A 16821-nucleotide genomic window follows, 5' to 3' on the forward strand; every position below is an offset into this window, starting at 1 on the left:
ACCAGATTTAGAAAAGGCATTAGACTTATTTAGAGATTTAGAGTTGTGTAAGATATCAAGACTTCTATTGTTAGTTCTAAAAGAAATTTTCATATTATGTTTTTTAAAGATATTAGTTATTTTATAAGCATCCTGAGTAAAAGTGAAGGTGGAAAAAGCAGTTGGTTTTATTGTGTCTTTAGATAAAGTGGTTTTTGGACGGTGTTTGAATTTGTTGATGATGCGGTTAATGAAGGAGTTGTTAAAGCCATTAAATTTAGCAATGTTGCGGATGGTGTTTAATTCATATCAGGTACTCTGAACATGTCAACGCCATTAAATACAACAGATTCTCTGCCATAGGACAGCACATACAAGACTCCAAACATAATTTCACCAGTATTGACAATGACATAAACATACTTAAAATCATTAACAAAGGCCCCCTCTTAAACATTACTGAAAATTGCTTTATCCACCTTGACCAGTACTTCAACCCTAATTTCAATTTAAACGACATTTCTGAAAAACCCAATATCCTTTTTGACTTCCTAATTCTTCTTCTCAAAAATTCCAAATTCCAAAACCCCAATTCTATTTTCCATGTCTTACATAGTTCCCACCCACATTTTCTACCTCCAATAACCCACCCTCCTAACCCACCTTAAACTACCCCTCCTTCATTTCCCTATCTTATCTTTCCTCATTACCATCTAACTTCAATTTCTTTTATTCTTTCTCTTATTTCACTATCACTCTTCCTCGTTTAATTTATTCTCCTCTTTCAAAAATTTTTGTCTTGCGCCAACTTCGACTACTTCAAAAAAAAAAAAAATAGCGCACTGTGCATATAAGTTTTCATTTGTTTTCCGATATTGCGCTTTTTACTACATTTTTTTCTTCTCTCTACAATTGTTTTTTCAAATCAACTGTTTACCAAGATCTTAGCTGGAGTACGGGTGCTCATTCGGTTATACTAATTGGCATCGTACATTTTTATATACGTACTTGGCTTCCCGCAGCCGTGACAGGTTCTGGACCTTCGAAACGTTCTCCACTCTACTTTGGTGTTTGGCCGCAGCGCGTGACCTTGAGTGTGTCACGTAGTCACCGGGAGCTGGCGGCTTTCATCTACAGATCTGTTCGTCTGCGAATTCAAGCCTTTTTGATCTTCGCAAGTTGATTGTTAATGTTGTGACTTTGTGCAGAACAGAATGTGATGTCGTGTCTTTGTGCCTAACAGTGAAAAACTGACCTCCAACATTCTTAAACATTTTACATGTTTTTTATGGCTGATGATGACCTAGACTAAGGTCGAAACCGGTCCCATTTAAATAGAAATGTGATTGCTACGTTTGTTTCTTTTGAGTATTGAATAGGTTGAACCTCCAGTTATTTAATTTTTAACATCAATAATTTCAATACGGAACAATGAAATTTTTATCTTTAGCCTATGATCTGCGATCGAATCAGAGTTATCACTTTTATTGAGTAAATTATTTAAGAACAACAACGATCTATCCTAGTTTCAGAATATTATTTGAAGATATGATGGAAATAAATAATCATCACAATCAGGTGGGTCATCTTAGGTTACTAACACAGGGTCCGTGAGCCTCAATTAATTATTATTAATTCCTACACATAAGATATGCATCCAACACGTGCTCCAAATTGTACTAACTCACTGTGTTCCAAAGACACAAATTATTATAATTATATCCCTCGGGATGACCAATATTCCTGGCGCATTGCTAATCGAGCACATTAAATATCTTCATCGAGAATATACTAACTCTATTTATGGTTCATGGCTGTTAAGTCACTGTTTAACCCGATCTCGTACTTAAATTTCATTATTATATTATTATTATTATTATTATTATTATTATTATTATTATTATTATTATTATTATTATTATTAGATGCGAAAAAGACCAGAAAACTGATCACGCAAAGCTCACTTAGAAGTTATGCATTTCCTTCTTTGCCAGGCAGCCTTCAGTTTTTCTCTCATCGTGGTTCTTCGTTCTTCTGTCCACTTAGCTCCTGTCTTCTTCTTGTGGTTTCTCTCTGACTCTACTTCCCACTTGTTGATTTTCGTTCTGTAGCAGGTTCGGTTAGCGATGTCGGCCACTTTGATTCCTGATTTTTCCAGGTCTTGGCGGATTTCCGTTGTCCACCTATTTGTTTTGATGTTTTCTGTTGCCTCAAGTAAGATTCTTGTCAGTCTGTTTTCTGGAAGGCGTTTGATGTGTCCGTAAAATTTCAGGCGTCTTTTTCTGATGTCGGCCGCAAGGTTTGAGAGCTCCTCGGTTTTTGTATGAGATTGCAGTCTATATCCTTCGTCAGTCAGTTTTGGGCCGAGAATTTTTCTGATGATTTTACGTTCCTCTTTCAGGATGTCTTCGAGTACTGTTTTCCTGTGGAGATCCGGTGTTTCACTCGCGTATAGTATTTCAGGTTTGATCACAGTGTTGTAATGTCGAATTTTGGTGAGGATTGAAAGGCATTTTTTGTTGCAAATGTTTTGCGTTCGGCCGAGGGCTCTCTTCATTTTCTGGATGCGGACCTCGAGGGCCTTCTGTTCTTTTCCTGTTGGTACTATAATTTCTCCGAGATATCGGAACTCCGTTACTTTTTTGATTGTGCCAAATTTCGTGTTCAAATTCTGGAGGCTGCAGTGGTTGCACATGACCTTGGTTTTTGAGAAGGAGATTTGTAGGCCGAATTTTTCTGAGCATTTCTTGAGGGTTTCGATTTGGCTGATTGCCTGTTGTTCGTTTGTTGCAAGGATCGCGAGATCATCTGCGAAAGCGAGATAGGAGATTTTTACATGTCTTCTTGTCATACTTAATGGTTGCCAATTTCCTTGAGCTTTTAGAGCTTGTTCCCATTCCCTCATGATTTTTTCCAGGGCTATGTTAAAGAGTAGTGGGGAGAGTCCATCTCCTTGTTGGACACCAGTTTTTATCTGAAAATTTTCAGATATATTTCCCATGAATTTTACTTGGGAGGTTGTGTTGGTGAGAGTTAGTCTGATGATTTTTTGAGTCTTGTTGTCCAGTCCGTACTCACTCAGTGTTTGGAAGAGAGATTGCCGCTCAATGGAGTCGTATGCTTTCTGGAAGTCCACGAAGGTACAGATTGTGGGTTGTTTTCTTGTGTGTCGTAGTTTCAAGATGGTTTTCAGGTTGAGTATCTGTTCTGCACAGGATCTGTGGGGCCTGAAGCCCGCTTGGTATTCGCCTATGAGTGGTTTTAGTTGTTCCTGTGTTCTTTGGAGGAGGACTGCAGAGAGGATTTTGTATGTGACTTGCACCAGGGAAATTCCCCTGTAATTGTTCACATCTGTTCGGTCACCTTTTTTGTGAGGTGGAACGAGGAGGGCGTTTGTCCAATTTTCTGGTAGTTTTTCCGTTGTCCAAATTTCTTGTATGATTTGTGTGAGTTCTTGGAGAGAATTCTTTCCTAGATGTTTAAGAAGCTCTGCTATGATGCCGTCGTCTCCGGATGCCTTGTTGTTTTTCAGTCGTTGTATGTGTCGGTGTATTTCCTCTTGTGTAGATGGGGATGAGTCTGGGTTTCAGTTCGGGTGGGGTTTAAGTGGAAACCTCTCCGTTGGTTCTGGGCAGTTGAGTAGTGACTCGAAGTATCTCGCAAGTTCCTTGGTGTTTTCGTCATCTGTGAGTGCCAATTTTCCGTTTTGTTTTCTGAAGCAGAGGTTCTTGGGCGTGTACCCATTTAATCTGTTGCGGAAGACGCTGTAAAAATCTCTGGTGTTGTAGTTGCGGAAGTCCTGTTCGGCCGACTTCAGTTGGTCCTCCAGGTATTTCCTCTTGGTTTGTCTGATGAGTTTAGAGGTCTGTCTGCAGACTTCGTGGAATTTTTCTTCGTTTTCAGGTGTACGGTTGCTGATGAACTTCTGGTATGCGTTTTTATATGGCTTGGTCACATTCGGTGTTCCAAAACGGGTGTCTGCTCTTTTTCTGTAGTGGAATTTGCTCTGATGCACTCTTCATGATTTTGTCGTGGAATTCGTTCCAAGTTTTGGCTGGGATTTTTCCCCATGTTTCCCGGAGATTTGATGTTTTTATTTGTGCTGTGTCCAATTTTTTGTTTGCCTTGGATTTCTGGTAGAAGCGTTTTGGGGTAAATTTAACTTTGATTCTTGTTAGATGATGGTCCGAGTCAGTGTTGGCTCCTCTGCGGACTTGAACGTTGTGTACTTCTTTTTGTGCTGGGAAGGAGATGGCGACATGATCGATCTGGTGTTTGCCGCAGCATGTGTTGGGTGATTCGCATGTGAAGAGCTTATTGGGGTTTTTCCATAGGGATGTTGACATGATTTCCAGGCCGTGTTGTTGACAGAGCTCGATGAGGCATTTGCCATTTTTGTTGGTCTTTTCGTGTGCTGAGAATCTTCCTGCGGTTTTTCTGTAGCACTTTTCTTTACCAATTTTACCGTTGAAATCGCCGAGGAGAATGATGGTGTCTTTTTCAGGTATTTTGATGAGTGTTGTTTCAAGTTTGTTCCAGACGTTTTCTGTTTGTTTCTGATCTTTGCAGTCGTTGGTGGGTGCGTGGGCATTTACGAAGGTGTAGTGGCGATTTGCACAGCGAAGTCGTAAGGTCATTAGTCTGTTGTTTATGGGTATGATCTCTTCTACGGAGTTCACGATCTTTTTGTGTACGAAAAAGGCCATGCCTAACATTGGTGTGGCTTTTCCTACTGTTCGTGTAGTTTTGCTCTTGAAAATGCGGTAGTTACCATATTCTGACGTCTCCGACTCAGTGAGTCTGATCTCTTGTACGGCGAGTAGCTGGATTTTTTGCTGATCTAATTCTGATGGTAATCTGAGAAGTTTGCCTACTTGTAGGAGTGTGTTTACGTTTAGCGTGCCGATGTAGAAGGGCGTTTTAGTGGGAAGTTTATTATTATTATTATTATTATTATTATTATTATTATTATTAAACCTATCAGCAATCTCAAAATTATCTTGAAAATGGTTGACACGATCCTAAAGAATTATAGAACAACCATAGATGAAACTCAATTCAACTCTAATCATTGAAATCACAAGCAGTTCCATTTCACAGTATCTCAAATATCACATGTAATCTAAGTCAAATTTTAATGTGAGGTCAATTATTTTTAGATGTAGACCTGCAATTGAGAATCCATTCAAAAGTACAACTACATCAAACTACTCTAATAGAGTTCACAAACCTCGATCACACAGGTAACTCGTCTACCTCGCCACTTTAAGAATGGAAGTTTGAAATAAATCTAAATACAGCAAGTACTAACAGAACTACTATCTAGAGAAGAAAGATAATCTAGTTATTACACAAATAAGAAGGATATTGTACAATAAATGGGTACTTCAATGTTAGATACTGTTTGATTCCTGGTTGATGTCTTCACCATTCCGACGCCTCCATCTCGTTCACCTTTTCCCTGCTAGAATCGCCTTACATATTTAGCATTTCATGGTGACACAGCAGTTGACGTCCCACAGTGAGAATGATGTATTTCTTGATAACACAGGATCCATCTTGTTGTTGTTGTTGACGATATCCGTTGAGCTGGGTCTTTGCCACGTTCAAGTTGAGTTTAGTTGTAACTAAAACAACAGACATTAAAATGTGCACGATCCAGTTGAAATTCCATTAATGCGTTGAGTATTACACTTAACTTGTGTCTTTAAACTCAAATTGCCACACAGTAATGTTCAATTCTCAATAACTAATGTCCCAAGTAGCAGAGTAGGCTGCTGTTCGTAAATTTAAGACAAGTACGATGTAGTTCACGATGTAGTCAGCTGTCCAGATGGCGAAAAAGTAAGTAAGAGAGTGATCTAATGTGTGCACGAAGTCTTATAATTTCTGGCTCGGGGGTGTGTCGTTTTGAATGACGGATATTGGTTCACCAGTATCTCCTTTTATTGGCTACAACTATTCTAGAATTCTGTACTTGCTCACTGTGCATGCGCGCTGCTGGCCTCGGGGAACCTGTTGGTCACGTGGCCTTCCCCTTTCTCTTGATTGAACATCGGATCAATACTTGCTATGCTCAGAACTGGTAAAATCCAGCTTATGCACACGGAGAACAGCTTGCTGATGACAGAATCTAGCCCTTGACAAATAATAAAATTTCATAAGGCTGGCTTGTAACTTTAAGCTTATTATTGACCAAATTTGACGGGGACAGTAGAGTAAAATGCCTTATTTGCATTCTTAATTCTAGCTTGGTGTTCCTGTTGTCTTCGGTTTTGCTCATCGATTAATACACCAAGAGATTTAAACACCTCTACTCTTTTAAATATATATTTCCAAATCCTCAAAGGCAAGCTGTCAACCTCCTCATGATTCGGTCTCTGTTCAGCCATGTAATGTCTTTTTATCATTCACCTGTAAGCCAATATTTGCTGCCATTTCCTCTAGTTCCACAAATAACTGCCTAATTTCTAATTCATTGTGGCCAATAAGAGCAATTGCATATGCATGGACTTTATGTTGTCTCCCCGATATGATGCCAGCAGGTACAAGAGCTAATTTCGTGATAATCTTCTCCAGTGAAATGTTGAATAGAGGAGGAGATAATGCATCCCCTTGTCTCAATCCAGTTTTATTCTGGAAGGAACTTGATTTTCTACCTTTGAGCAAAACATAGCTAACATTACCATCCATACACAGTTTGCACATGTTAATTAATTTTATAGGAAAGCCAAACTCCATCATGATGTTCCACAGCCCTTCTCTCTGGATTGAATCATATGCCTTGAAGAAATCTATAAAGAGATAATGAACCAACTCCTTGTGTTCCCACACTTTATCATTAATAGTCTTAGTTGCAGATATGTTATCTGTAGTGGATCTGTTACTACGAAAACCGTTCTGATAGTCCCCTATAACATTTTCAGCAAATGGTTTTAAATGCTGTAAAAGAATGAGAGATATGGCACGGTAATTTTCAAGTTCTCCCTTATCCCCTCCTTTATGAATTGGGACAATAAGTGATTCCTGCTATTCCTTTGGAATAACTTCAGCGTTAGAATAATCTTATATATGTATTTGTGGCCGTTGGTGAGCAGAAATCAGTGAAGCAACAGAAGTCCTTATTATGTAATATTATGTAAATGTAAATTTTTGTCTTGTCATCATTTTAGGTAAACAAAAATATTTATAAAACTGAAGAATTTGTGCAAAGCAAATTATTGTATGAAGCTTTCTTATTTAAAAATTATTACACATTTAGGCCTATGAAGAAATGGACTATGAAGATGATTTATGTTCAAAGAGACCTAGGTATTTACATTTCCTGATTTAAATTGTATTATTTTGTTAACTATGGAAAGGGATGTGGAAATTTTATACATGACTTGTGAGGCAGGGTGTGCCACGTGTAAGTGGCCCTTCCTGTCGTTTTGTAATATCCGCGAAGATGCAAATTCTGCAGAAAGCATAATTCTAGAACATCATTGTCATTGGTCAAAAGTACAACTGTTTTTATTGGTGAATGTGGCAAACTGGAGTGTTGCTATTGGTCATTTATATGACTCTATTTCCTGTTTGTGGCTCCTCGCGGGTGCGAGTCACTTTGTCCGCGTCTTTGAATTTGGATCACCACAGCGGGCGGGCGTGTTTAGCGCCCGTCCCGCAATGGGTCGTCGACCGCCAAAGGTAAACGCTTTGTTTTGCCTTACAGTATGTTATTTAAATGCATTCTTATTCCCACTTAATGTAAATTCAGTAATTATGTAGAAGTTCATCTCATGTGCCGGAGTTTCCTCTAGTTTTCCACATTTTCCGAAATAGAGCATTTATATGACTTAGCGATTATGCTAGTCCGCAACGTGTTGCTTTCAGAGGCAGACCTTCTTTTCTAAATCTAGTTGTAATTGTAAGTAACGGTAACACTTTCTTGAATTGTGTAATTAATTTTGTTTCGTTCGAGGTTGCCTCCCTTCATTCTGTAAATTCTGAATCTCTATGTCAAAATTTGTTCGTGATCGAAGACCTTAATTGTTTCACTTACACATCTCTTGTTTGTATCTCAAGTATCAGTTAATCCGCAGTTCATTTATTTATTCATTTATAATTGTATGTTCATTTCCTTAATAATTATTTGTCTGTTGGGTGTATTATTGTAAGTCTTTTCTCCCCCATAACGTTATACGTTCCCATGGACCTCATTAGGGCTTCCCAGCACGTTCCACTATCCTTTCTTAGTGGTCATTTTTAGGCCTGTAAGTGTTCCCTTGTATTTGGTTTAATATTGCGTATCGTAGGATACTTGTCACGTTTCGATGGGAATTCATCGCCATTGCATTATTTACTATTTCCTTATTCATATTATTAAGTGCCTATATTATTTACTACTGGTTTTACCTTGTTGTTGTTGTTGTTTTGTTGTTATTATTATTATTATTATTATTATTATTATTATTATTATTATTATTATTATTGTGATAACCGTAATTGTCCCTCCACGGTTACAGTATTTTGTGTAATCTTTCTCCCCCATATTTAATAAGCTCAGCAGGAATGTTGTCACTACCTGAAGCTTTATTGTTTTTTAAACGTATAATTGTAATATCTCTTGATATGATGGCTCTTCTAATGGGGAACTAGATGGTTTAACCAATGCAGGTTTCTGGATCTGCACAATTCAGCAAGGAATCAAAGTATTGCTGACAGTAATTTAATAATTTGCGCTGATCAGCAATTCAATTTCCAGACTTAACTCTTGTAATACTCAATCTTGGTTGAAATCCTTTCTTAATTGTGTTGACAGTTCCATACATCTTGTGGATGTTCCTGTTTCTGTAGTCATCTTGAATTCATTCTATTTGTTGTCTCGGGTAGACTTTTTTCTTTCTACGAATTAAGCCACTTATTACGCCATATTGCCGCTTCATTAACTGCATCTTGACGTGCCTCATCGTTTTGTTAATAACACCTTTTGGTATCACTTTCATTGGTACTGTTGTCATTTGTTTTGCATTATTCCACAAACCTGGTCATTTGTTTTATCAATGTCTTCTCCCAGAATATCAAATCGGTTCGTAATTTCCACATTATACTTTAATCCTTCATCCTCCTGCTTCAGTTTCTCAGTGGCAACTTTGCATCTTTCTTCAATCTGTGGCTTACATGAGGTTTTCAATTTAATTTTAACAGAAGCAATTATATTGTGATCAGATCCCATCTCAGCTCTCCTGTAAACTGACATCAGTTGTGGACCTTCTATGCCTGTTATCAATTAGTATATGATCTATCTGATCTGCAGTCTTACGTCAACGAATACCATGTTTCCTTATGTATTTGTTTACGTGGGAAAGTGGTACTCTGCACCACCAGTTACTCACCCTCACCCCTCCTATTAGAATAGGATTTTCTGGTTATAATGTATATCAGGTAGTCCATCAGCCAAGTATTTCTTGAGTTTTAGCAGGTACACTTACTCGACATAGGCGGGTCCCCCAAGGTTCACAACCAGCCAGTGCTTGGGATACCCATTGAGGTCTTTAATGGAGTGGTTTCCCGTTCCCTTCCCCATCCTGTGCCGTTGGCCACCTAGTGGCTTTCCACCTTTAGGAGAAATCGATGAAATTAAATTACGGTTTCCTTCTAGGAACCGTATTTTTAATTATTTTAGTTTTAAAAACACTATATACACTAAAGAAAATGGAAATTGCAACACCCAGAAGGAGTGGTGCTACATTGCTGCAATTGAACATGCAGGACGAGTGTTCGGTTGTGCTTCGATGATTACACTTTTAGGTCCCTCTGACCGCAAGTTTGGACAACAATCAATACAAGATGTGCCCACCACGAGCTGCAATACATTGATGAATTCGTCGAGGCATGGAGTCAATAAGGCCCTGAATCGTTTTCTGAGGAATTGTGGCCCATGCTTGCTGCACTGCACGGGTCAGTTGTTCCAGAGTTGTGGGTGGCTGAGGACGGTTGGCCAGTTGTCGACCCATCATGTTCCTCACATGTTCAATAGAACTGAGGTCCGGGGATCTGGCGGGCCATTCTACGGTTGTGATGTCGTGGAGAGCTTCTCTGGAGATGTGTGCAGTGTGAACCCGGGCATTGTCCTGCTGAAACATCCCATTAGCAATTTTCGCCATCATAGGGACAACCACTGGATTGAGTACCCTATCAACGTACTGTCGAGCAGGCATAGTGCCCTCAACAAGCTCTAATTGTGATTTCACATTAAAGCCAATAGTTCCCCAGACCATAATGCTTGGTGTTGGCCCTGTGTGCCTCGCGACAATAAGATCTGGGCAGCCCCTCTCCCCGGTACGTCGGTGCACACGATTCCAGCGATCACTGCGGGCAAGACAGAAGTGCGATTCATCGCTAAAGACAACCCTAAGCCATTCGTCGACCCACGTCGATCTTTCTCGACACCAGGCCAGCCTTACAACGTCGCTGTTGTGGGGTCAATGGATCACGTTCTGCAGGGAAACGGGCTCGTAAGCCAGCTGCACGCAGGCGATTACCAACTGTTTGTTGTGTAACATGGGTTGCCACAGCTGCTCGAATTTGCGCTGCTGTTGCATGGTGTTCCATCCGGGCCATCCGAATGATGCGGTGATCCTCTCTCACAGTTGTCTGTCGCGCTGGGCCTGTGCCAGGTCTACGAGTGTGGGTACCTTCATTTGACCACTGCTGCCATACACGTACCGTACATGCCTGTCAGCCAACACGTGCAGCGACTGTCCTTAGCCATAATCCAGCTTCATACAGCCCAATTATCCAAGCCCTCTCATACGGCGACAGTTGTTGATAGCGTGCTCTTCTCTGTCGGCGAGGCATGTTTGACGCGGAACACTTCACTGCACAGACTGCAAGTCAACTACGCTACACCAGAGTCTGTATACTGGAGTTGATTCCCCCGCAACCAATCACGTGGGGAGACCTGTAGCAATAATCCAATGGGTCTGAAACTTTGATCGTTTACATACCTACATGGCATCGTTCCATATCTTGAAAATCAACACAAACGACCAATGCCTTCATGGTGTTGCAATTTCAATTTTCTTAAGTGTACTAACAAAATGGTCTAGCGATGGAACCTTAGCTGAAATTCTACCTCAATAATTTAGAACATACCAGAATTTTTAACAATAATATTTTCAGCAACATTCAATTTCGGGGCAGATACATAGATGATAGTATTGTTATAATGGATGAGAAGTTAGTCGACGCTACCACCACCCTTTCAAACTTAAGCAGACTTGATCCATATATCACATTCACTCTAGAATCAGAAACCGAACATAAAATCAATTTTTTAGACTTAACTATCTCAAGACACCACAATTTCCTTAGCTACAATATTTATTGAAAACCTGCACAAACGATAAACACCATTCATCAAGACTCTTTACATCCACAAGTCCACAAATGTGCTGCCAACATGGTTCATCGTGCACCCAATATCACAATGTTAAAAAAAAAAAAAAAAAACTTATTAATGAATTAAATGCCATCAGAAACATAGCCAAGGCCAACGGATATAATAAATATTTCATTGAAGGAATAATAAATAAAGTCAGACATCGACTTTCCACTACTCTCACTAAAGAAGAAAAATTAACAAAACCTTATGTTCCACTTTCACTTTTAATAATCCACATATACACCAAATTTCTAACATTTTCAAAAAACATGATATAAAAATATCTTTTAAAACAGACAGTAATAATGCATCAGTTCTACACAACAAAAACTCAATTAACAATAATAATAAAAAAATTCTGTAGATCAGGTGTTCATGCTTAAATGCAGTAGCTGTCCGTCCACCTATATTGGCCAAACAGGTAGAAACTTTACACGAGGTACTTAGATTATGTAAATTCATGTAAATATAATAGATTTTCAACTATGGAAAAACATATGATGGATTCAAACCATAAATTCACAAATATTGATCAAATTCTAAAAATCTTAAAAATTTAAAAATGGTTAATAAGGGCTTTCTGCTCATTACCTTTGAAAATTAAAATTATTTCATCCACCTGGATCAATTCTTTAATCCCAATTTCAACCTTAATGAGATATCAGAAAAACAAAACCCTTTATTTGATATATTAATTCCAATTTTCAATTAAAAGAAATTAAGTATTCTAAACTCCACCCACCATACCCCACCTCAGGCTAGACTACAACTCTCCCATCTACAACTCAGCTCTATTTTTTTCCTTCAACTTTTCCAATGATCCATATTGGAAACAAATGAACATCTCAACATTTTCCCATCAACATCATTCTGTTCACACTTGTTTCAGCTGAACTGAATTCTAGAAGATTTTTCAAGTGCTGGTATTTTAAGTGTTTCACCTGGTCTGCTGTGAAGTGCAATCTTCAAATTGGAAGAAAACTGAGAACTTACACAAGACATGTGATCGTGATGAGTGTTTAACACTGAATATCAACAACAGATGCTTGCTTCATAAATTGTATCTATAATTCATGTCTTTTGATTCTCGTGAGACCGAAACTAGTTTCATCAAATATATGTACCTTTTTTAAGGTTACAAGAAATAGCTTTTGTTTTACGTTATAGTGACTGCAGTCTCACAGCTTTATTCCTATCTCACAGGTGCTGAGCGATGGCTCTCTGTTCCGCATCTCCCTGCCCGAGTTGTGCTCGTCCCCGCTGGTGCTGGCCTCCGTTAACGTCCTCAAGCACGTGCTGCCCAGAGACTTGGCCATGCAGCTCCTGGTGCGTTGGTACGCTGCGAGGAATGCTCCTGGAAGTCAGGATATCTGTCCTGCTTTGGAATGGCAGCTTTTTATCGGCATTGTACTCGGTAAGGCCTATGTTCTCTAGCAGTTGCCAATTACGGGAAAAATTTGCAAACTCACCTGGTCACATCTCATTGCGTTAAAGTCACATTATGTAGAATTTTGTGGTAAATTTTTGTTTGTTAGTGTTTTAACTACTGATACTTCTCTTGTCCAAAATACAGGGCCATAAACCTATAAAAAACTATTTAAAATAGTATTATGTTTGAATCTCACTGTTTACTATTAAAACTATTTATTCATTCCACATGTTTGAAAACAATATACATTCTCTTCATCAGTGATCATCAAAGTCTCACTTAAAAACGTTCACAAGTGTGGTTCCACTACATAACAAGCACATGTTGTACCTCTAATGCTCTTGTATTGATTTTAATTGTGTTTCTTGACTAAGTTTTTATCCACTTTGTGGACTCATGGTAATGTTTAATGTGTTTTGGTATGTTTAGTTTTTAAAAGTTTTTTTCTTATTAGTGATAATTTATTATTTAAAATTTTCTCACATCTGTTAGCAAAGATGGTACTATGGCTACTGAAACTGGTCTAAGAATATGAAACAAATATTTCTCCCTGTGTATGGAAGTGTTGGTTAGGTGGAGCACCTTCCCCAATTTTCTTCAATGTATTGTCTATATTAGCACAGAATGAAAATCATTAATTATGAATCCGCAGTCTCGTCTGCGGGAATGTTTGATGAAACATTGGTTTGGTAATCACCGTTGTACCTGTTGGTGATTTCTCAAAACGTTGCCCTGAGGTCGCTTTGAACAATGCACGACTGCGTCCGCTGGTCTCTGGTGTCAACGAGCCGCTGTCAACATACGGCTGGACAGCGCATCGTTGTTTGCCCATCAATGTGCCACTTTCAATACGTGCTCACAATGGCAGCACGAGAGCAGCTCGTAAACCATGTCATTTAAGAGATGACAGTACCAAGGTTCTGTGCCATCACAATTTGAAACGTGGAGAAATGAGCTACTTTTCTCATTCTGACGCTGGAGACACCAGACTTGTGAATCTGCCCTATATATACTGCTACTTACATTTAGCGCAGCCAGAGCAGAGAGAGTATCAACACTGCTTTCATTTCTTTCACTTGCATTTATGTTGTGATTTTAATCTTATTTATGTGTTAGTGCTGATGACCTACTCTGCGAACCATGTGACCTTGCCGCGCTGGGGAGGCTTGCATGTCCCAACGATGCAGATAGCCGAGCCGCAGGTGCAACCATATCGGATGGGTATCTGTTGAGAGACCAGACTAAGGAATGGTTCATCGAAAGGGGGGTAGCAGCCTTTCGGTAGTTGCAAGGGCGGCAGTCTAGATGATTGACTGATACGGCCTTGTAATAATACTCAGCATGGCTTAGCTGTGTTGATACTGCTACACGGCTGAAAGCAACGGGAAACTACAGCCGTAACTACCTCCCGTGGACATGCAGCTCTCTCTGTATGAATGATGTACTGATGATGGCTTCCTCCCAGGTAAAATATTCCGGAGGTAAGATAGTCCCCCATTTGGATCTCCGGGTGGGTACTACACGAGAGGGGGCGATCATCAGGAAGATGGATACTGACATTTTGCGAGTCGGAGCGTGGAATGTTAGAAGTTTGAATTGTTGTGGTAGGTTAGAGAATCTGAAAAGGGAGATGGATAGGCTAAAGTTAGATGTAGTTGGTATAAGTGAAGTACGTTTGCAGGAAGAACAGGATTTTTGGTCAGGCGACTACCGAATTATCAACACAAAATCAAACAGGGGAAATGCAGGAGTTGGTATAATAATGAATAAGAAAATAGGGCAGCGGATAAGCTACTACGACCAGCATAGTGAAAGAATTATTGTCGTCAAGATAGACACCAAACCAATGCCCACCACAATAGTACAGGTCTATATGCCTACTAGTTCAGCGGATGATGAAGAAATTGAAAGAATATATGAGGAGATAGAAGATTTAATACAATATGTAAAAGGTGACGAGAATCTAATTGTGATGGAAGACTGGAATGCAGTGGTAGGCCAAGGAAGAGAAGGTAGTACAAGAGGAGAATTTGGATTGGGACAAAGGAACGAAAGAGGAAGTCGGCTGGTTGAATTCTGCACTGATCATAATTTAGTCATTGCCAATACTTGGTTCAAACACCACAAACGATGGCTGTATACGTGGATGAGACCTGGAGACACTGGAAGGTATCAAATAGACTTCATTATGATTAGGCATAGATTCAGAAACCAGGTGTTGGATTGCAAAACTTTCCCAGGAGCAGATATGGACTCTGACCACAACTTGTTGGTCATGAAATGCCATCTGAAGTTGAAGAAATTGAAGAAAGGAAAGAATGCAAAAAGATGGGATCTAGACAAGTTGAAAGAAAAGAGTGTGAGGGATTGTTTCAAGGAACATGTTGCACAAGGACTAAATGAAAAGGCTGAAGGAAACACAATAGAGGAAGAGTGGAGAGTCATGAAAAATGAAGTCAGTAGGGCTGCTGAAGAAAAGTTAGGAAGGAAGAAAAGATCAACTAAGAATCAGTGGATACCTCAGGAGATACTAGACCTGATTGATGAACGACGAAAATACAAGAATGCTAGAAATGAAGAGGGCAGGAAAGAATACAGGCGATTAAAGAATGAAGTGGATAGAAAGTGCAAGGTAGTTAAGGAAGAATGGCTGAAGGAGAAGTGCAAGGATGTCGAAGGCTGTATGGTCCTGGGAAAGGTAGATGCTGCATACAGGAAAATCAAGGAAACCTTTGGAGAAAGGAAATCTAGGTGCATGAATATTAAGAGCTCAGATGGAAAGTCACTTCTAGGGAAAGAAGACAAAGCAGAAAGATGGCAGGAGCATATCCAACAGTTGTATCAAGGTAACAATGTAGATAATTTGGTTCTGGAACATGAAGAGGCTGTTGATGCTGATGAAATGGGAGACCCAATTTTGAGGTCAGAGTTTGACAGAGCTGTGAGTGACCTAAATAGGAACAAGGCACCTGGAATTGATGATATTCCCTCTGAACTACTGACTGCCTTAGGAGAAACCAGCATGGTAAGGTTATTTCATTTAGTGTGCAAGATGTATGAGACAGGAGAAGTCCCATCCGATTTTCGGCAGAATGTTGTTATATCTATTCCCAAGAAAGCCGGTGCTGACAGGTGTGAAAACTACCGCACCATTAGTTTAGTATCTCATGCCTGCAAAATTTTAACACGCATTATTTACAGAAGAATGGAAAAACAAGTTGAAGCTGAGTTGGGAGAAGATCAATTTGGCTTCAGAAAAATGTAGGAACACGTGAAGCAATCCTGACTTTACGTCTGATCTTAGAGGATCGAATCAAGAAGGACAAGCCCACGTACATGGCATTCGTAGATCTAGAAAAGGCCTTCGATAATGTTGATTGGAACAAGCTATTTATGATTCTGAAGATGATAGGGATCAGATACCGAGGACGAAGAATTATCTACAACCTGTATAAAAATCAGTCTGCAGTGATAAGAATCGAGGGCTTTGAAAAAGAAGCAGCAATCCAGAAAGGAGTGAGGCAAGGCTGCAGTTTGTCCCCTTTCCTTTTCAATGTTTACATAGAACAGGCAGTAAAGGAAATCAAAGAGAAATTTGGAAAGGGAATCACATTCCAAGGAGAGGAAATCAAAACCTTGAGATTTGCCGATGATATTGTTATTTTATCTGAGACTGCAGAAGATCTCGAGAAGTTGCTGAATGGTATGGATGAAGTCTTGGGTAAGGAGTACAAGATGAAAATAAATAAGTCCAAAACAAAAGTAATGGAGTGCAGTCGAACGAAGGCAGGTGATGTAGGAAATATTAGATTAGGAAACAAAGTCTTAAAGGAAGTAGATGAATATTGTTACTTCGGTAGTAAAATAACTAACGATGGCAGAAGTAAGGAGGACATAAAATGCAGAGTAGCACAAACAAGGAAGAGCTTTCTTAAGAAAAGAAATTTGCTCACTTCAAACATTGATATCGGAATTAGAAAGATGTTTT

The 16821-nt window shown here is 39.4% G+C and overlaps 1 protein-coding gene across 2 annotated transcripts in view; it reads left to right on the forward strand.

Annotated features, from left to right (window-relative positions):
• Positions 1 to 16821, forward strand: part of shtd (shattered) — a 786765-nt gene that overhangs the window by 295292 nt on the left and 474652 nt on the right. For both annotated transcript variants that reach the window (XM_067155551.2, XM_068229717.1), the window contains exon 12: positions 12608 to 12818. In XM_067155551.2, the coding sequence (XP_067011652.2) occupies positions 12608 to 12818 (211 nt within the window). The remainder of the gene's footprint in view (positions 1 to 12607; positions 12819 to 16821) is intronic.

This window comes from Anabrus simplex, chromosome 11, assembly GCF_040414725.1.
Source record: "Anabrus simplex isolate iqAnaSimp1 chromosome 11, ASM4041472v1, whole genome shotgun sequence".
Lineage (NCBI taxonomy): Eukaryota > Metazoa > Arthropoda > Insecta > Orthoptera > Tettigoniidae > Anabrus > Anabrus simplex.